This window comes from Rhinopithecus bieti, unplaced genomic scaffold (genome assembly GCF_001698545.2).
Source record: "Rhinopithecus bieti isolate Rb0 unplaced genomic scaffold, ASM169854v2 scaffold_9203, whole genome shotgun sequence".
Lineage (NCBI taxonomy): Eukaryota > Metazoa > Chordata > Mammalia > Primates > Cercopithecidae > Rhinopithecus > Rhinopithecus bieti.
In genome coordinates, this window is record NW_016806154.1 from 109,158 (window position 1) to 129,802 (window position 20,645).

Here is a 20,645-nt window from a genome sequence, read left to right on the forward strand (position 1 = left end):
AGGAAACTGAGATCCTTAGGTGAATGACCCTGTGTTATCCAGGAAGTCAGGGCAGAAGTTAAGATTTGCACCCAGGTGTTGACTCCAGATTTTTAGCTCTACTGTCTCAGATAGTGAGAAAACTAAAAGATCAGGGTGACTCCTGTCTCACAATGGAGAAAAAAACTCAAACACAGCATCTAATTGGGGGACTAAGGACAGGAAAGCAGCCTAGAGCATAGTGGTATTAGAGGGCAATTACTGGATAGTTCAATCTCCTCCTACCCCCACCCACCTGCCCCAAGTTGGAGCTTGCACCTGAGGTCTGAGGAACAACATTACAGATCTATAGAACTATGGAGTGTCCATGGGCAGGGCATTAGGACAGTGAGGAAGAAGAAGTGGAGGGAAAGAGGACTAGCTGGAGGAAGCAGTTAGGTTCAGTGAGCCTCCCTATGTTGGGTTTTCTACTAAGCACTGGTTATCTAAAGTTAAATAAGAAAAACTTCCTTGCTTCTGAGGATCAGGATAGAGTGCATGGAGGAGATGATACCTGAGCAGGTTTCAGAGCCTGAAAAGACATAGAGGAGTGGGCAAAAACCTCTGGACTCACATGCAATTGCCTATTTGCTAGCTCAATTCAATTTCACAAATACATTCTAAAGGCCTTCTCTGCTTTGGGCCTTGTTCCAGGTGCTGGGACCACAGTGGTGAGTAAATCAGCTACAGTCCCTGCCCTCTGGCTGGAGAGTCTGTCTAGGAAGACAGCTAAACAATCTTAACACAGTGTGAGATGTGCTTTATGTAAGGAACCTACAGGGTACTGTGGGACAAGGGAGTCCAATTGTCCCCAGGCCAAAGCAAATCCCAATTTCTGGACATGAAAAAACTCTTCACAATCTAATGCCATTCTCACTTTCCCGTCTCATTTACTACCATTTCCCCAAAAGCTGGGAATACAACCAAATATGTGTGTGTGTGTCTGTGTATGTGAATCTGAACATGCCAGGCCTTTGCTCACACTACTTCTGTTCCCTGGCATATGGATGCTTTCTTGGAGATACTCTCCTCAACACACTCAGCCTTACTCAAATTCTCTCTTGTGCTCCCAAGGCCAGCCCTTTGTCCATCTGCCTCTCTAGGTTGGTGAAGTCTTTAAAGCAAGGACCCAAATGCAAGGTCAAGAGCACCCATTATGGAGTTATACAGATACGGGTGGCAGGAGGCTTTGGCATCTTAGCTGCCCTGTCTGTCTAGATGAACAGTTCTTACTCCAGGAAATGCAATCAGTACTGATGTTTAGTTCTTGGCACATGGTAGGTGCTCAAAAATGTTTTCTGAGTTGAATTGCTTTAACATTAAAGCGGTAGGTCAGAATTTGCACTTTAGGAAGGCCCTGGCTATGAGCTGGATCATGGAAGGGCTCATGATCAACTTTAGCAGTTTTCTGTGGCTAAAAATGAGAAATATAAAGCATGTTCTTTGTCTTGAAGACCTGCCTGTGAGTGGGAGAAACAGATGGTCAAGCTCTCAACAGTACAATTCCAAATTCTTAGAGCAGTGGTTCTTAAACTTTAGTAAGCAGATCAGATTTAGTAGCAAGCAGATCAGAATCACCTAAAGGTCATCTGCTAAAACAGATGGCTAGCCCTAGCCCCAGAGTTTCTGATTTAAAGGTCTGGGGTAAACTCTGAGAATTCGAGCTTGCAGTTCCAACTCACTCCCAGGTGATACTGAAGTTGCTGGATTGACAGGATTCCCTCCTTGACCAAATATTGGTCAGGCTCTTCTGAGCTCTCTCTTTGACTAGGCCTGAGCTTGGGCTTCCATGTCTTTCCTTGTGGAATTCCATTTTAGAAAGAATCTTGCCAAGTCAGTTTAGCCAGAATCCTCCATTCTTGATATCTGATCACTCTCCATATCTGGTTTCGATCCATACCGCCACCATCCCCCAGGTGATGTTCAGTTACCCTGACCTGCCTTTGGCAGGAATCCTGTTAGGTCAATTTAGCCAGATTCCCCGCCGATGTTTCCTCGTAGTAATTTTCCATTCCCTGACTTCCACACACTGCCCCTTAGCTATAAATTCTCACTTTGCTATATTCAGCCCAATCGCTCTTACTGCAAAACTCTATCCCTACCTCTGTCAGACTGGGCCTGAATAAGGTTTGCCTTACCATTCTTAAACATGAGTAACTGTCATGAATAATTTTTTCTTTAATGGGATTCACACTTTGAGAACTACTGATTAGAGGTTAAGGGTCCTGTGCTCATTATTTGGCACATATGGTGACAGCTCTCTGAGTTTAAATCCTGGCCAACCACATCATTAGTCTTGGCTTTTTTGTCAGTTTTGGCTTTTTTTTTTTTTTTTTTTTTTTTGAGACAGGGTTTTGCCCAGGCTGGAGTGCAGTGATGCAATCACGGCTCACTGCAGCCTCGACCTCCTGGGCTCAAGCAATCCTCCGGCCTTAGCCTCCCAAGTAGCTTGGGTCACAGGTGCAAGTTGCCATGCCCAGCTAATTTCCAATTGTTTTGTAGAGGTGGGGTCTCACTATATTGCTCAGGTTGGTTTTGGGCTCCTGGGCTCACCTACATCGGCCTCAATCTTGCCTCTTGATCAAATGACTCATCTCTTCATTTACCTCATCTGTGAAATCCAGATAATAAGCCAGTGCATGGGAAGTGCAAAAAGCAACACTTGGGCACAATGCTTAATAAATGTTGGTTAAATCTTATAATCCTGGCCGGGCGCGGTGGCTCAAGCCTGTAATCCCAGCACTTTGGGAGGCCGAGACGGGTGGATCACGAGGTCAGGAGTTCGAGACCATCCTGGCTAACACGGTGAAACCCCGTCTCTACTAAAAAATACAAAAGCTAGCCGGGCGAGGTGGCTGGCGCCTGTAGTCCCAGCTACTTGGGAGGCTGAGGCAGGAGAATGGGGTAAACCCGGGAGGCGGAGCTTGCAGTGAGCTGAGATCCGGCCACTGACCTCCAGCCTGGGCGACAGAGCCAGACTCCCTCTCAAAAAAAAAAAAAAAAAAATCTTATAATCTTATTTTCTGTAGGAAGTGGGACGACAAAGTTAAGGGTCTAGGAGGTCAGAGAAGACTAAGGACTATGTCCCCTTCTTGTGCAGCCAGGCGGGCCCCGTACTTTTCGTCTGCGCGACCCTTCTTGGGCAGCATCGGGTCTCGAACTCTCACACCTTACTCCCAAGCAGGTTCTGTAGTCCAGTCCCCAGTTTCCCTACAGTCAGCCGATGCTGCGCAAGCGCCTTAACCACGCTTTACGCACATGCGTACTCAGGTGCGTCGATAGGGGACGCGCCGGCACAGCAAAAATGGCAGCGGCATTACGGGTGGCGGCGGCTGGGGCAAGGCTCGGCGTTCTGGCGAGCGGTCTCCGCGCCGCGACCCGCGGCCTTTGCAGCCAGGCCACCTCTGTTAACGAACGCATCGAGAACAAGCGCCGGAACGCGCTGCTGGGAGGAGGCCAACGCCGTATTGACGCGCAGCACAAGCGAGTGAGTCCTGAGGGGCCTAAGTGAGTCCCGCCCCTGGCGTCCGCGACCTATCACAGCGTGCCCGGCTTGCGGCGTCCGAGGCCTCCCTGCCAATCCGCACGGTGCTTGGAAGGGCGGGGGCGAGGGTGTTCACTTTGAAAACCTGTAGCGTTTCTCGTGGAGGCGGGATAACGAGCAGAAGTACCTGTGTGCTTCTTCACACTGTTTAACCCTTGGGATTTAGACAGAGCTGGCTGGAGCTGGCTGGTCTCCAGCCAGCTCACCACTTAACATAAACTTTTGGGCAACTTATTAAATCTCTGTGGGCAATTTTAATAATTCTTCCTTCACAAGCGTATCGTTAGACCATAGATAGCAAAACAATAGGCACTCGGTAAAAACGATGTGCTTTTTCTTCTCCTGCCCCATGAAAAGTGATGGTAGATTCTTTCGTCTTTGTGGAAGCAGGAAAACTGAACTTGGGCATACTCCACTAACATGAAGTGGGGGATGTGCGCGTGCAGGGAACTTGTGGAACGTCTGCCCGCAGAATGCCTGGTCAAGCTCTTTAGGGCCTTAGCGTGCCTCACCTTGATGGGTAGCAAAGGCATGTGTCGGAAGCAGGTGACTTTCTGGGAGTGCGCAGGCTACTCTCGATGTTTGGCTGGACTGACCAGCTGAGGCTCTGCCACCTACCGCCTCGGTTTTGAGGCGAGAATCGCAGCTGGCCTTCAGAGATAACCTAGGTGGCCCATTTTGGAGAGGTGACCCCTGACTAGAAACCAGGCTTGCCCAGTGTGTCCATGACTCGTGGGTGAGTCTGGACTGTTGTGCTGAACGAATTAAAGAACCAACGGGAAGGTGCAGAAGTGAAACTCTTACAGGTGAAGAGTATTCAGGCACAACTCACAACCATGAGGGAGGCACTGGGGGAGGGATGGGGTCTTAAAGTGAGGAGATTTGAACAGCTCTATATTTGTCTAGTGTTGATTCAGGTGTCATAAATTTGACAAGGACCCGAAGGTGACAGTTCCTTTTGACACGAGAATAAAATGTAAATTTAGTGATGGTTTGTGGTACTAGGAGTGCTTTCTCTCTCTCCCCTGGGGCTGCTCTGTTAGGGCTGAGGGAGATGTTAGATCATCCTCTGGAAAGGCCTGTCAGTGTTCCTGTACAACTCTTTCTGTTGGGGCCTATTGCTCAATGCTTCTGTGGAACATCACCCAGCCCTTTCCCAGTTAGATCCTACTGGGTTTAGATGAAGCCTCCAGAAGCTGTTTTTCTTTTGCCAAAGTTGACTTAGGAGGCAGATTTAATATGAACCCCCTCCTGCACCCCTTTTATTTTATTTTTTGATACGGAGTTTCACTCTTGTTGCCCAGGCTGGAGTGCCATGGTGCGATCTTGGCTCATTGCAACCTCCGCCTCCCAGGTTCAAGCTATTCTCCTGCCTCAGCCTCCTGAGTAGCTGAGATTACAGGCGCCCACCACAATGCCTGGCAACTTTTTTTTTTGTATTTTTAGTAGAGACAGGGTTTCACCATGTTGGCCAGGCCGGTCTTGTACTCCTGACCTCAAGTGATCCACCCACTTTGGCGTCCCAAAGTGCTGGGATTACAGGTGTGAGCCACCGAGCCTGGCCTTTTTTTCTTTCTTTCTTTCTTTTTTTTGAGACGGAGTCTCGCTCTGTCACCCAGGCTGGAGTGCAGTGGCCGGATCTCAGCTCACTGCAAGCTCCGCCTCCCGGGTTCACGCCATTCTCCTGCCTCAGCCTCCCTGGTAGCTGGGACTACAGGCGCCGCCACCTCGCCCGGCTAGTTTTTTGTAGTTTTAGTAGAGACAGGGTTTCACCGTGTTAGCCAGGATGGTCTCGAACTCCTGACCTCGTGATCCGCCCGTCTCGGCCTCCCAAAGTGCTGGGATTACAGGCTTGAGCCACCGCGCCCGGCCTTCTTTCTTTCTTTTTTTTAAAGACAGGTTCTCCTTTGTTGCTCAGGCTGGAGTGTGGTGGAGTGATCAGGGCTCACTACAATCTCCACTTCCCAGGTTCAAGTGATTCTTCTGCCTCAGCCTCTTGAGTAGCTGGGATTACAGGCACGTGCCACCACTCCCAGCTAATTTTTTGTATTTTTCAGTAGAGACCAGGTTTCGCCATGTTGTCCAGTTGGTCTCAAGCTCCCGGGCTCAAGTGATGCTCGTCTCAGCCTCCCAAAGTGCTGGGACTACAGGTGTGAGCCACCGTGCCCAGCTGAGGCTCTTGGTAGATTGAGAGCTCCAACCTCATCTCCTCAAAGAAGCATTTTGTTTTTTTTGAGACGGAGTTTCGCTCTTGTTGCCCAGGCTGGAGTGCAATGGCTAGCAATCTCAGCTCACCGCAAGCTCCGCCCCCCAGGGGGTTCCAGCGATTCTCTTGCCTCAGCCTCCCGAGTTGCTGGGAATACAGGCGCATGCCACTACACCCGGCTAATTTTGTATTTTTTGGTAGAGACGTGGTTTCTCCATGTTGGTCAGGCTGGTCTCAATCTGACCTTGTGATCCGCCCGCCTCAGCCTCCCAAAATGCTGGAATTACAGGCGTGAGCCACCGCGCCCGGCCCAAAGAAGCATTTTTAAACTCAAGTGAGCTCTTTAACATTTTGTGTCCCACTCCCCTTCTACTCAGCCACTCCGTGCTATGGGGTCATCTCTGTGTCACAGTGTCAGTCAGGTGTGGGGTCCCTAAGCAGGGGATAGGATAGTAGGAGAAGGAGAAATCCACAGAGGAGGCAGGAGAAGAACCAGGAAGTAGTGTGTCCTTGAGGTGGGAGCTGGGAGCAGCAGGGACCCTCGTGAGGTGAGATGTGCTTCTGTAGGTCTCCCTAGAAAAAACCTGCGTCAGATCCTTCACTAAGCCTGCTTTAGTTTCCACCACCTGCTTCTGCGTTCTTCTTTTTATGGCTCCTTAGATCTCCAGTAAGTACTTGTGGAACTAGTTAATTGTGTTCCAGGGTCAGGTTCTCCTTATCCCCACTTCTCTACCTTTTCCTCCCCCTATTTCCTTATTCATCTTCCACAGTTGGGTGGCTTCTGGTGCACACTGCCCTGATTTCCATGTCATCTAAAGTCTTATAACACCTATCTGCCTTGGGCAGGTTGGACAGAATGGAAGCATTTGCATTGAGATGAATGGGCAAATCTGCCCTTCCAGCTTTCCCATGAACAGCCCTTGCTTTGCTTACTAAATTGTCTGTGATGACATCACTGAGTGATCTTTGTTCCATTGTAGGGAAAGCTAACAGCCAGGGAGAGGATCAGTCTCTTGTTGGACCCTGGCAGCTTTGTTGAGAGCGACATGTTTGTGGAACACAGATGTGCAGATTTTGGAATGGCTGCTGATAAGAATAAGGTATTTGTTCAAATGGTGGTGTGAACACTTTTTAGGTGTGGCTCAGCTGGCCTACCCACTAGAATAATAATAAATCTATAAGGCTTTTATCTGAAGTCCTCTGCAGAGGCACTGCAGGCATCACGCCTGGCTAATTTTTGTATTTTTAGTAGAGATGGGCTTTTGCCATGTTGGTCAGGCTGGCCTGGAACTCCTGGCCTCAAGCAATCCACCCACCGTGGCCTCCCAAAGTGTTGGGACTACAGGGGTGAGCCACTGTACCCTGCCTTGTGTTTCTTTATACGTCCTCCTTCATGTAAGCATAGAGAAGTGGTGGACCTGGGTCTTGATTATTGTGCTTTTAGGAGGGTAGATAAGGCCTAAGATGACGGTGCCCTTCACTCCTATTGATGAAGTGGTAGCCCTGTGCTTGCTGTTGTAGAGCTGGGCAAGTGGGGTGGGATTCCTTCATGTTTCTTGTTCTTATTGACGTTTTAGGAATTTGGGTTTTGTTTTTGTCTTTCATTGAGGCATAGTGGCTAAATTCATTAAAAGAAGTATTTGGATTTTTTAACCTTTATTTTTGCATTTTTCTGGCAGTTTCCTGGAGATAGCGTGGTCACTGGACGGGGCCGAATCAATGGAAGATTGGTTTATATCTTCAGTCAGGTATTTCATAACTCTAATAGTCTGAACTTTCTTGGAGGGCAGAGCCAAGAGGAAAATATGTGAAAGAAGCCAATCTTGGGGAATGAAAACTTGCTTGCAGTTTGGAGAAAATGAGGGATTTGCTTTGTTTTTCAGTGCATATTTCCAGAATATTGTGCGTTTTTTTCTTAGGAAGAGTCCTTTGTTTTGGGGGAGGATCACAGGGCACTAGCCTTGTACAAAGGTATCCCAGGAACCAGGAATTTATTCCAAGTGAATGAGATTCCTCTTGGCAGGATTGGGTGTGTGCCTGCAGGGCATCTGTGTCCTGGGCAGTGTATGTGGATTGGAGAGAGTGCAGTGGGTGCAGCCTAGCAAAGGGGACTTGACTCTCAGAAGCAGCGTTCCCCTGAGCTTTGGGCTTTCATCAATATGTTCAGAAAACTTTTATCAGGGTGCCTCAAGACAGATACAGTTTGTTCACACACATAGCCGAAGCTATCAATATGTTATTTTACATGCAAAAGGGAATGAAGATTGTTAATCAGCTTGACCTTACAATAGGGAGAGTAGCCTGATTTATCCAGGTGGGTCCAATGTAATCACAGGGTCCTTAAAAGTGGAAGAGGGAGGTAGAAGAGGAGCTTAGAAGGATATGATAAGAGAAGGACATGATCTGCAGTACCTGGCTTTGAAGATGGGAAAAGGAGACCATTAGCAAAGGAGTGCCCATGGTCTCTAGGAGCTGGTAAAGGCAAGAAAACACATTTTCCCCTGGAGCCTCCAGAACGGAGCACAGCCCTGCCAACCTTAATTTAGTCCAGTCAATCCTGTGTAGCACTTCTAAATTATAGAACTCTAAGATAATTTGTGTTGTTTCAAGGCACTGAATTTACATTAATTTTTTATAGCAGTAATAGAAAACTAACACAGAATATTTTGTGTACTATTTTGGATTTGACTTTTTTCTCTCCAGAGGTGTAGATATATATATAATTTAAAATGCTTAGGTCTTTTTACAGACCTAAAATTTGATATTAAAATTGGCTGGGCGTGGTGGCTTATACCTGTAGTCCCAGTACTTTGGGAGGCTGAGACGGGTGTCCTGGGTAGTGTATGTGACCTCAGGGTGGATCACCTGAGGTCAGGAGTTTGAGACCAGCTGGCCAACATGGCAAAACTCTGTCTCTACTAAAAAAAAAAAAAAAAAAAGAAAAAACACAAAAATTAGCCAGGTGTAGTGGGTGCCTGTAATCCCAGCTACTTGGGAGGCTGAGGCAGGACAATCACTTGAACCTGGGAGGTGGAGGTTGCAGTGAGCTGTTTGCGCCACTGCACTCGAACCTGGGCGACAGAGTGAGACTCCATCTCAAAAATAAAAAATAAAATAGTTATACTTAATTAATTTAAAATCTGTCGTAGTTAGACAGTATGTATTTACCAATTAAATTACCTTTGAAATGTTTTAAAACTGTTATAAATTGGTCTACCAAATGCTGAAATAGAAGGAATCACATTTCTTTGTTTTGTGCAATTTATGAGAGCTGAGAAAAACTTGTACAGAAGGAACCACTGTAGAGAGAACTAAGAAAGTTATGTTTTCTGGACATGGTATTCACTCACCACTATTAAGCAGATGGAAAAATTCACTGAATTCATACTTTCGAGCACCTCTTATGCTTATGTTAGGGTGGGAGTGAGGAGAAGGTGGAGATGACTGAGACAAGAGTTCCCACCCTGAAGAAGCGAATCATTTTATAGGCAGAATGGCACAGAACAGATGTGACTACAGAGCACATGGAGTGAGAGGTTCCAGGCAAATGTAGACCCAACACAAGGGAAAATCACATCCATGGTTGAGGAAAGCTTTAGTAACAATGGGGCAATTGAGACAGGCCTTGAAGGATACTGAGGGTAGGGAGTGATGAGCTATTTTTTTTTTTAATAGTGATCTCCAAGATGTTAATATCTTAAATATTTTTTCTGGGGAGCTTCCGTTCTTCTGGGGAGCCTCCTCAGTCCTTTGCCTGATAATTGGCTGTGTATTCTGGGGGGAGAGAAAAAAGGGGCCAGCACTCACTCATTCAGTGTATAGGCTCCTAATCTTGTGTGTTTTCAGCCTCACCTTTTCCTCTTTTAGGTTAGCAATTGTGAGTTTAGAACCCTTCTGGTTAATTTCCTTTACAGAACAAACCTTCTCTTTCCTCTCAAGGTGAAGGAGAGGCTCTGTGGGGTCTGACTGGTTCTAACAGAGACTTCTGTTAGTCTCTGTTTTCAGCCCCCTTCTCACCTCCACTTTCCATGGTTCCTAGATGGTCCCCTCCTTGATTACCCCCACTGCAGGTGTATGAGCTTCCATTCTCTCCCTCTAAATCAGATATTTTCTTGTGCTTTCAGTTCCCCCAAATTTGTTTAATCTTTCGCATGCTATTGTCTCTTTGTTCTTATTCTCATGGCTGATTCTGTTCTTAATTCCCACCTGTCTTTTTGAGGGGGCTGTAGGAGAGGTTATGCCCACAATAAGCCCTTTACATCTGAACATAATGAAGATCCATAAGCAGAAGTAGCAGTGAGAGCTCTGATTCTTGTTTTTTAACCTTCCTTTTTAAAACAACAAATATAGGCCGGGCGCAGTGGCTCACGCTAGTCATCTCAGCACTTCGGGAGGCTGAGGTGGGTGGATCACTTGAAGCCAGGAGTTTGAAACCAGCCTGGCCAACGTGGCAAAACTGTCTCTACTAAAAATACAAAAATTAGCTGGGCATGGTGGCACGAGCTTGTAATCCCAGCTACTCGGGAGGCTGAGGCAGGAGAATTGCTTGAACCTGGGAGGCAGAGGATACAGTGAGCCAAGATTATGCCACTGCACTCCAGCCTGGGTGACAGAGCAAGAGTCGGTCTCAAAATAATAAGTAAAATGAAATAGTAAATATTTCCTAAAAATAGAAGTGCTTGACTGTTTGATATCCATAGAATCTGGTATTAGAGTTAATTCTGTGTGATAGGTTTTCCTTCAGAGCTGCAAATCATTTTTTTCTTTTCTCTTTTTTCCTTTCAAATCATTTTTGTAGAGCAAAGACTAGCTCTTTTGCCTTGACAGTTCATGAACTTCCTTTAAGATATTTTATTCTATGGAATAATCTATAAGTCAGACTTTTTTCTAATTTTTTAAACTTCTGAAAATGCTTTAAAACTATATGTGTGTATTTTTTTTTTTTTAAATATGGAGTCTCGCTCTGTCACCCATGCTGGAGTGCAGTCATGCAATCTCGGCCCACTGCAACCTCTGCCTCTTGGATTCAAGTGATTCTCCTGCCTCAGCCTCCCGAGTAGCTGGGATTATAGGCGCACACCACCATGCCCAGCTAATTTTTTTATTTTAGTAGAGATGGAGTTTCACCATGTTGGCCAGGCTGGTCTGGAACTCTTGACCTCAAGTGATTCACCCGCCTTGTCCTCTCAAAGTATTGGGATTACAGGTGTGAGCCACCGTGCCCAGGCAACGTTTTTTTTGTTTTTGTTTTTTTTTTTTTCGAGACAGGGTCTTGCTCTGTTGCCTAGGCTGGAATACAGTGGTGCTGTCTCAACTCACTGAACCCTCTGTCTCCTGGGCTCAAGTGATCCTCCTGCCTCAGCCTCCTGAGTAGCTGGGACTCCAGGCATATGCCACCATGCCCAGCTAACTTTTTAATGTATTTTTTTGTAGATACAGGTTTCTGCCATGTTGCCCTGGCTGGTCTCAGACTCCTGGATTCAAGCCATCCACCTGCCTTGGCCTCCCAAAGTGTTGAGATTACAGGCATGAGCCACCATGCCTGGCCTAAAAGCTTTTATCTGTGAATTTTCTATTTCTTCCTCCTACTGGATTTTCATCTCTAGCCAGTCACTATATTTGACTTGCTGATTTGTATTTTCTTTTTAGGATTTTACAGTTTTTGGAGGCAGTCTGTCAGGAGCACATGCCCAAAAGATCTGCAAAGTAAGTGTTTAATACTCAAATTCAATCCATTGCTTTCCTCAGTTACATAGTGCTTATTGGGTATCTTTGGGGTATAAAACACTGAGCTAGGTACTTGGGGTAGGGCAGAGGTATGCAAGATCTGCTACCCATCTGAAGGGGTGCATAACAATTTTTCTATAGTGGATCTCTTCCATGGGCTGGCAAAGCCTGGACCCTCCTGTTTTTACATACCTAAAATAAAATTTGTAGGATTTTAAATTATTAAAAATGTTTTTAAAAACCACATTTGTAATATATGTGCTCCCTTGTTAATGCATTTAATAACAAGATTTAGCAGTAGATCTAATAACTACCGTAATTTCAAAGTAGTCAAAGGTGAAATATTTCAGAGTATCTGCAACAACTTTAATGGGACGTAAAAATATCTGTGGCTTCTAATAATGACAAAGTCACAGGTATTTCTAATACTGAGGCTCATTGCCTATATTCATAATGAAAAGAAATGTTAACGATTGGCTAGAGTTAGTAAAGATAAAGATGTGAATTTTTTCCCGTTCGTGGACTCCCGTTCACAGACCCCTTGGGGGTTCTGAGGATTTCAGGTGAAGAACCTTTTGTCTAGGTGGAGGGGCCAGGTGCTAGAAGGTTAAAGAACAGTAGGAGCATTGTATGCTGATATTTAAAAACCACTGCTAGAGATTAGATGCTCTGGAGAGGAATAAACTATAAATAATAGAGAATTTTGGAATTAAATTTGGAGCTACTGGTAACTGGAACATCGGGATTATAGACATGGTCCTGTCATGTATTGCTCCTGAGACCTTGGGCCAGTCAGTTAACTTTTGTACCTTCTTAATTTTTCTCTTTTTACTGCCTCTGTTATGAGGGCTAAATGAGGTAATGGAAGTGAAAGTGCTTTTTAAACTGTCAAGGGCTATAGGAATGTTGCTTATTATGCTGTCAGAATTACTAACCCATGAGGAAAATCTGTCACATTAGAAGTAAAAGCAGGCCTGGGCCTGCCCTCAGATTAACAGATGGGTCAACATCTGCTTTCATGAAAGTACTGCTTTGCCATTCTGTCTACTGTAAGTTCTTTCAAAGCAGTACCTGGGAACAAAACTGGCTGCTGGAAGATGTTACAGTGTGAGCCTGTGGTTCTAGAAATGGTTGCCATGAGTTGTTTTATCCCCTGCTAATGGGAAGTGCTTTTGCTCTTGCGTGTTTGGGGGCTTTAATCAGCCTTTTAAATATCTGGTCCTTTGTCTTCCATGAAGGTACCCAATCATGATGGGGAGTGAAACCAGTGTTACTGCCTCCTGTTTTGAAAAGTACACTCGGAACATTTTCCAGAAAACACTGTGGTACTTTGTGAATGTCGTTTTTTATATCAAGAATATTTGTCTCAATAAAAGATTTCTCCATTGTCTCAGATCATGGACCAGGCCATAACAGTGGGGGCTCCAGTGATTGGGCTGAATGACTCTGGGGGAGCACGGATCCAAGAGGGAGTGGAGTCTTTGGCTGGCTATGCAGACATCTTTCTGGTGAGAAACCTGTTAATAGAGAACAGAGAATAAAAAAATACAGGGCTGAAGTTCTCTAAGCCATGACCTGGCCAGAGCTTCTCCAACTCTCCTTATTGTTCTCTGCTGCATTGTGTCTGTTCTGTGGGTCCTTTCTGTGTCACTGGGGGTGGGATTGAAGGGTAGATGAAAAGCAAGAGAGAGTGGGAAGAGAGGGTTTTCATTTTTTTCTAACAGAGGGCCACACATAGGGGAATTTACAGTTAAAGATCGTTCATAAGAGAAAAGCACTTGAGAATTTTTTTTTTTTTTGAAAGCAAGGGAGAGGAAATATGAAAAGTTAAAATGAACTGATGTGCTAGAATTAGAATTTTTTAAAAAGTCGCACTTTTAAAAAATTTTTTTGTTAAAACACTACAGGATTGTTATATATATTCCAAGCCATAGTGCAAAGAAAAATGAAATCACCCCAGATCCTACCATTCAGAAACATTTGGCGAGCCTCATTACTGACATCTCTTTGCTTATTTACAGACTGAAATTACGAGAGAAAGAAATGAAAAGAAACATAAAATAATGTGTTATGTGAAGTATAAAGTATATTTGTGAGAGATACAGTAAGAGAGATTGGGATGAGGGAGAGACATACTGCAGACAGAAACTGGCAACACTTCCAGGGAGGATAAAGGAAGGAGACAGGCAGACATTGTTTCTAATCAGGCCAGCCATTCTTGTCATCCCTGCTCTGCAGGCTTGCTTCTGTGGGTGGCTTGGCCTGAGCAGTTTAGGCCTGGAAGTCATTCCTGTATAGAAACAAAAGAGTGGCCCTCAGAGACGTGGTGATAAACCACCACATTTTAGAGCCTGACTGGATTTTAGTATATCATCTAGTTGAATACATCTTTATGGGTCTGGAGGAGTTTTTTAAAAAAAAATATTGATTGATTTATTTATTTAGAGACAGAGTCTCGGTTGGCCAGGCTGGAATGCAGTGGCATGATCTCTGCTTACTGCAACCTCAGCCTCCTGGGCTCAAGCGATCGTCCCACCTCAGACTCCTGAATAGCTGGCACCACAGTCATGCACCACCACATCTGGCAAATTTTTTTGGTGTTTTTTTATAGAGGCGGGGTTTTGCCATGTTGCCCAGGCTTGTCTTGAACTCATGGACTCAAGCGATTGGCCTGCCTTTGCCTCCCGAAGTGCTGGGATTACAGGAGTGAGCCACCACGCCTGGCCTTTAATTTTTGTTTTCAAAGGCTAGTCTTTACTTTCAGATCTTCATTGCTTAATTAATTGCTTACTAATGCTGCTTTTCATATTGATACCTCCACTCACTTATTCCTACCTGTGTTATTTTTTGGTAACTTTTTATTTTGATAAAATTTCAAACTTCAGGCTGGGCACAGTGGCTCACGCCTGTAATCCCAGCACTTTGGGAGGCCAAGGCAGGTAGATCATTTGACGTTAGGAGTTCAAGACCAGCCTGGCTAACATGGTGAAATCCTGTCTCTATTAAAAATACAAAAATTAGCTGGGCGTAGTGGCGCATGCCTGTAATCCCAGCTACTCAGGAGGCTGAGGTGGGACAATTGCTTGAACCCAGGAGACAGAGGTTACAGTGAGCCAAGATTGTGCCATTGCACTCCAACCTGGGTGACAGAACAAGACTCCGTCTCAAAAAAGAAAAAAAAAATTCAAACTTTATGGAAAATGACAAGAATAGTACAGGAACTCCTATATGTGCTTTTCCCAGATTCACCAGTTGTTCACATTTTCTCCATTTGTTCTGTTATTCTCTCTCCATATATACATATTTGCATGTTACATTTTTCTGAAGTATTTGAGAATAAATTGGAGATACTATGTCTTCTTTACCTCCTAAGTTCTTCATTGGGTATTTCTAAAGAATGAGGATATTCTCTTAAATAACCAGAATATGTAGTAAAAATCAGGAAATTTAACATTGATCCATCTATGTTATTCTAATTCATTATCCTTATTCAGGACTTAAGTCCTTTATAGTGTGTGCTCTTGGTGTGTGTGTGCTTTCTCTCTGTGCACATGCTCTCGCTCTGTCTCTGTGTGTGTGTGTGTGTGTGTGTGTGTATACATATATTATACATATATGTGTGTGTGTGTGTGTTTGTGTGTGTGTGTGTGTTCCTGCTGGCCAGGATCCAATCCAGAATGAAGCATTGACTTTAGATGTTACCTCTCTTTAATCTTTTTTGATCTGGAGCAGTTCCTGTCTTTGTTCTCCATGATCTTGACATTTTAAGAAATAGCTTTATAGGGCCAGGCGCAGTGGCTCACACCTGTAATCCTAGCACTTTGGGAGGCCGAGGTGGGTGGATCACTAGGTCAGGAGTTCAAGACCAGCCTGGCCAAGATGGTGAAACCCTGTCTCTACTAAAAATACAAAAATTAGCTGGGTGTGATGGCAGGTGCCTGTAATTCCAGCTACTCAGGAGGCTGAGGCGGGGAATTGCTTGAACCTGGGAGGTGCAGGTTGCAGTGAGCCGAGACCATAAAATCCACCTATTATAAACATGTAATTCAAATTAATTTTTAGAGTTGTGCAGCCATAATCTAGTTTTCGAACCTGCCACTCCAAAAATACCCCCTTGCTTTTTTGCAGTCATTTCCCACCTAACCACAGTCAACTCCTCACCCAACTTTCTTCTTTTACAGATTTTTCCATCTGACTCCTTTCACTAAGCACCGTTTTTTGAGGTTCATTTATATTGTAATGTGTATCAATTCATTCCTTTTTATTGGTGAATAATATTCTGTTGAATATTTTACATATTTTCATCATTTACCAATTGAGGGATATTTGGGTTGTTTCTAGTTTCTGGCTATCATGGATAAATGCTACTGTGAACATTTGTGTATTACTCTGTGTGGACATGTGTTTTCATAACCCTTGAGTACATAAATACCTAAGAGTGGGATTGTAGGTTTTATAAGCTTGTTTATAACTTTTTAAGAAACTGCCAGATTGTTTTCCAAAGCAACTAAACCATTTTATATTACCATGAGCAATGTATTCAGGGTTGCAGGTTCTCCACATCTTTGTTGATTACTTGGTATTGTCAGTCTTTTTTTTTTTTTTTTTTCTTTTGAGATGGAGTCTCGCTCTGTGGCCCAGGCTGGAGTGCTATGGTGCAGTCTTGGCTCACTGTAACCTCTGCCTCCCGGGTTCAAGTGATTCCCCTGCCTCTGCCTCCTGAGTAGCTGGGATTACAAGCATGCACCACCACGCCCAGCTAATTTTGTATTTTAGTAGAGACAGGGTTTCACCATGTTGGCTAGGCTGGTCTCGAACTCCTAACCTCAAGTGATCTGCCTGCCTTGGCCTCCCAAAGTGCTAGGATTACAGGTGTGAGCCACTGCACCCAACCACTCTTTTNTTTTGAGATGGAGTCTCGCTCTGTGGCCCAGGCTGGAGTGCTATGGTGCAGTCTTGGCTCACTGTAACCTCTGCCTCCCGGGTTCAAGTGATTCCCCTGCCTCTGCCTCCTGAGTAGCTGGGATTACAAGCATGCACCACCACGCCCAGCTAATTTTTGTATTTTTAGTAGAGACAGGGTTTCACCATGTTGGCTAGGCTGGTCTCGAACTCCTAACCTCAAGTGATCTGCCTGCCTTGGCCTCCCAAAGTGCTAGGATTACAGGTGTGAGCCACTGCACCCAACCACTCTTTTTTTTTTTTTCTTTTTTTTTTTTTTTGAGACAGGGTCTCACTGTGTTGTTTAGGCTGGAGTACAGTGGCATGATCACAGCTCACTGTAGCCTCGACTTCCTGGGGTCAAGTGATCCTCCTGCCTCAACCTCCCAAAGTGCTGGAATTACAGGCATGAACCACTGCGCCTGGTCCAGTCTTTTTGACTATAGCCATTTTAGTGATGTGTAATGGTATCTCACTGTAGTTCTAGTTTGCATTTCCCAGATGACTAATCATGTTGAGCATCTTTATGTACATATTAGTCATTTGCAAACCTTCTTTGCTGAAATGTCTATTCAGATCTTTTGTCCATTTTGTAATTGGGTTTTTGAGTTGTAAGAGTTCTTCATATATTCTGGATACAAGTCCTTTATCAGATATATGATTTGTAAGTACTCCCAGTCTGTGGCTTGTCTTTTCTTTCTTAGTGGTAGCTTTATTTATTTTTATTTTTTATTTTTTGAGACAACCTCACCCTGTCCTCCAGGCTGGAGTGCAGTGGCATGATCTTGGCTCACTGCAACCTCTGCTTCCTGGGTTCAAGTGATTCTTGTGCCTCAGCCACCCAAGTAGCTGGGATTACAGGCGCGTGCTACCACACCCAGCTAATTTCCTTGCCTTTTTAGTAGAGACAGGGTTTCGCCATATTGTCCAGGGCTGGTCTCGAACTCCTGAGCTCAGGTGATCTGCCTGCCTTGGCCTCTCAAAGTGCTGGGATTACAGGCATGAGCCAGCACGCTTAGCCTATTTTTATTTTATATTTTCAAGACAGGGTCTTGCTCTGTTGCCTGGGCTGGAATACAGTGGTATAGTCACAGCTCACTGCAGCCTTGAACTTCTGGGCTCAAGCAATCCTCCTGCCTTAGCCTACCGAGTAGCTAGGACTATAGGGATACACTAGTACACCCAGCTAATTTAAAAAAAAATTCCTTTTGTGTAGAGATGGGGTCTTACTACATTGGCCAGCCTGGTCTTGAACTCCTGGTCTCAAGCGATCTGCCTCGGCATCCCAAAGTGCCGGGATTACAAGCCACTGCACCCAGCCTGTGGTGGCTTTCTTTTTCTTTTTTTGTACTAGGTTCTCACTCTGTCACCCAGGCTGAAGTGTAGGGGTGTGATCATGGCTCACTGCAGCTTGGACTTCCCGGGGTCAGGCAGTCCTCCTGTCGCATCCTCCTGAGTGGCTGAGACCACAGGCACATGCTACCATGTCTGGCAGTTTTTTTTCATTATTTGTTGAGGTGGGGTCCCACTATGTTGCCCAGGCTGGTCTCAAACTTCTGGACTTAAACCATCCTCCTATCTCGGCTTCCTAGAGGGCTGGTGTTACTGGCATGAGCTGATGTGCTCAGCCTCTGGTGGCTTTTGAGGTGGAGACATTTTTAATTTTGAAGTCCAGTTGATCAGGTTTTCTTTTGTGGGTCATGCTTTTATTGTCATATGTAAAAACTGTGTGATACAAAGTCATGAAGATTTTGTTTTCTTCATGGAGTTTTTTGGTAGGTTTGACTCTTTTTTTTTTTTTTTTTTTCTGAGACGGAGTCATGCTCAGTCGTCCAGGCTGGAGTGCAGTGGTGCGATCTCCGCTCACTGCAAGCTCCACCTCCTGGGTTCATGCTATTCTCCTGCCTCAGCCTCCCAAGTAGCTGGGACTACAGGCGCCCGCCACCACGCCTGGCTAATTTTTTTTTTGTATTTTTAGTAGAGATGGGGTTTCACCACGTTAGCCAGGATGGTCTCGATCTCCTAAACCCGTGATCCACCCGCCTCGGCCTCCCAAAGTGCTGGGATTACAGGTGTGAGCCACTGTGCCCGGCCTTTTTTTTTTTTTTAGACATGGTTTCGCTCTTGTTGCCCAGGCTGGAGTGCAATGGCACAATCTCAGGGATTACAGGTGCCTGCCACCAAACCTATCTAATTTGTGTGTTTATGTGTGTGTGTGCGTGCTTGAGCGTGGGTCTCGAACTCCTGACCTCAGGTGATCCGCCCACTTTGGCCTCCCAAAGTGCTGGGATTACAGGTGTGAGCTTCCACGCCCAGCCAGCTCTCTTATAGTAGGTCTGTGATCCATTTTGAGTTAATTTTTGTATATGGCGTGACGTGAGGGTCTAACATCATTCTTGTCTCCCACCATTAATTGACATAACTATTCTTTCCCCATTGAATTGTCTTGACACATCGATAAAAATATCAGTTGAGCATAAATGTAAGGGTTTGTTTCTGAACTCTCTTCTTCCATTGTTCTGTGTCTATCCTTAAAATAGAACCTGTCTTGATTACTGTAGTTTTATAGGAGTTTTGAAGTTGTGTAAAGTCCTCCAACTTGGTATTTCTTCTTCTTCTTTTTTTTTTTTTTTTTTCAGATGTGGTCTCGCTTTGTGGCCCAGGTTGGAGCACGGTGGCATGATCTCAGCTCACTGCAACCTCCACCTCCTGGGTTCAAGCGATTCTCCTGCCTCAGCCTCCCAAGTAGCTGGAATTACAGGCACATGCCAGCACACCCAGCTAATTTTTGTATTTTTAGTGGAAATGGGGTTTCACCGTATTGGTCAGGCTGGTCTCGAACTCCCTCAAGTGATCCACCCACCTCAGCCTCCCAAAGTGCTGGAATTACAGGCATGAGCCACCATGCCCGGTGGTAGTTCGTTCGTTTGTTCTTTGTGTCTTTCTGTCTTTTTGTCTGTCTTTCTGTCTTTCTTGTCTTTCTTTCTTTGAGATGGATTCTCACTCTGTCGCCCAGGCTGGAGTGCAATGGTGCGAGCTTGGCTCACTACAGCCTCCACCTCCTGGGTTCAAGCGATTCCCTGCCTCAGCCAAGTAGCTGGAATTACAGGCGCCCACCCCAATGCCCAGCTAATTTTCTGTATTTTTAGTAGAGATAGGATTTCACCATGTTGGACAAGTTGGTCTCCAACTCCTGACCTCAGGTGATCCACCTGCCTCGGCCTCTGAAAGTGCTGGGATTACAGGTGTGAGCCACCCTGCCTGGCCCAATCAGCTCTCAACTCTACAAAAATTCCTGCTGAGATTTGATAGGAACTGCATTGAATCTGTAGATGAATTTGGTGAGAATTTACATCTTAACATTTTGAGTCTTCAACTCCATATAGATGGAATGTTTCTCTGTTTATGTAGCTTTTTAATTTGTCTCAACTGTATTTTGTAATTTGCAGCATACCTGTCTTGCATTCTTTTGTTAACCTTATACTTAAAATATTTCACTCTGGCCAGGTGCAATGGCTCATGCCTATAATCCCAGTGCTTTGGGAGGCCGAGGCAGGGGGATCACCTGAGGTCACAAGTTTGAGACTAGCCTAGCCAACATAGTGAAACCCTGTGTCTACTAAAAATACAAAAATTAGCCACGTGTCGTGGTGCGCACCTGTAATCCCAGCTACTCAGGAGGCTGAGGCAGGAGAATTGCTTGAACCCAGGACGCAGAGGTTGTAGACTCCAGCCTGGGCAACAGAGCAAGACTCTGTCTCAAAACAAAACAAAACAAAATATTTTACTTTTTGTGATGCTATTCAGAATGGAATTGTCTTGTTAATTTCCTATTTGGATTCTTCTTTGCAAATGCATAGAGATACAATTGATTTTCATATGTTGATCTTGTATCCTGCAGCTTTGCTGAGGTTGTGTATTAGCTCGAATAAGGGGTGTGTGTGTGTGTGTGTATTTCTTTGGATTTTCTATATATATGATCATGTCTTCTGCAAATAGAGGCAGTTTTACTTATTCCTTTCTAATCTGGATACCTTTTATTTCTTTTTCTTGCTAATTGCTCTGCCTAGAACCTGTAGCACAATGTTAAGTAAAAGTAGTAAGAGTGGACATCCTTGTCTTGTTCCTCATCTTAAGGAGAAAGCATCCATTCTTCACCATTAAGCGTGATGTTAACTGGTGTTTTTTTTTTTTTTTTTTTTTTTTTTT

At 44.9% G+C, this 20,645-nt stretch overlaps 1 protein-coding gene across 1 annotated transcript in view; it reads left to right on the top strand.

The window, feature by feature from the left end:
* The first annotated feature begins 3,257 nt into the window (after positions 1 to 3,257).
* The window catches only part of PCCB (propionyl-CoA carboxylase subunit beta), a 90,318-nt gene continuing 72,930 nt past the window's right edge, over positions 3,258 to 20,645 (top strand). The window contains exons 1-5 of the mRNA XM_017874838.1: positions 3,258 to 3,505; positions 6,749 to 6,868; positions 7,448 to 7,516; positions 11,418 to 11,474; positions 12,890 to 13,003. Coding sequence (XP_017730327.1) covers positions 3,323 to 3,505; positions 6,749 to 6,868; positions 7,448 to 7,516; positions 11,418 to 11,474; positions 12,890 to 13,003 — 543 coding nt within the window. The 5' untranslated portion in view covers positions 3,258 to 3,322. The remainder of the gene's footprint in view (positions 3,506 to 6,748; positions 6,869 to 7,447; positions 7,517 to 11,417; positions 11,475 to 12,889; positions 13,004 to 20,645) is intronic.